Below are 741 nucleotides of genomic sequence, written 5' to 3'. Positions count from 1 at the left end.
GGGAGGGAGTGCAGTAAGGGCGTAGTGCACAGGCGAGGCCCGATTGGCTGCCTGTCTGCATGGCCACACCCACCAGGGAGGGGAATCCCTGTTGATTGGGCTCTGTCCCACCTAGTACCACCCACCACGCGTCAGGCAGCCAACAGAAAAAGAGAGCTTGTGGGTGTGGTCCAGGGAGGACACACCCCTGCTGACTAGCAGCTCTGCTAAGCCAATGGGAGAGAGCACCCCGGGGGTGCGGCGCTGAGGGAGCTTCTGACTGGCCGCCTGTTCACCTAGTCCGGCCCGCCCATGACAAAGCAACCAATGAGAAGCAGGACTAGGCAGGCAGGCGTGGTGCACGCATCAACTCTCCTTCCGATTGGCTACCTGGCCATGCAGCCACGCCCCCCAAAGACAAAACCTCTTTTGACCGGTTTGTGGCGTGGCCACCGGCCACACAACTGTGACCTGAAAGCACGTTCCTATTGGCTAACGAGCCCACCCCCCGCGTGAACAGACTGACACTGCTTTCCAATTGGCTCACGCCTCACTTTTTGCCCCGCCCCCGGGACAGCAGCCAACGAGAAAGATGGCCGCGGAGGAGCCCACGCGCCCCGATTGGCCGGAGTGGCCATCACTCACCGGGTCTTCATGGAGCCGAGGCGGGCGCTGGTGACGCCGACGAGGCCTCCGATGGCCTGGGCGCTCTGGGGTCACGGGGTCAGGGGTCACGAGGGGGTCAGGGGTCGCGGGGGTCCC

The 741-nt window shown here is 64.0% G+C and overlaps 1 protein-coding gene across 1 annotated transcript in view; it reads right to left on the bottom strand.

Annotated features, from left to right (window-relative positions):
- The window catches only part of PELP1 (proline, glutamate and leucine rich protein 1), a 3,991-nt gene extending 3,374 nt beyond the window's left edge, over window positions 1–617 (bottom strand). The window contains exon 1 of the mRNA XM_010571407.1: window positions 534–617. Coding sequence (XP_010569709.1) covers window positions 534–617 — 84 coding nt within the window. The remainder of the gene's footprint in view (window positions 1–533) is intronic.
- Window positions 618–741: the final 124 nt, after the last annotated feature.

This window comes from Haliaeetus leucocephalus, unplaced genomic scaffold (genome assembly GCF_000737465.1).
Source record: "Haliaeetus leucocephalus isolate CR32 unplaced genomic scaffold, Haliaeetus_leucocephalus-4.0 Scaffold325, whole genome shotgun sequence".
Lineage (NCBI taxonomy): Eukaryota > Metazoa > Chordata > Aves > Accipitriformes > Accipitridae > Haliaeetus > Haliaeetus leucocephalus.
This window is presented reverse-complemented; position numbering and strand designations above follow the sequence as displayed.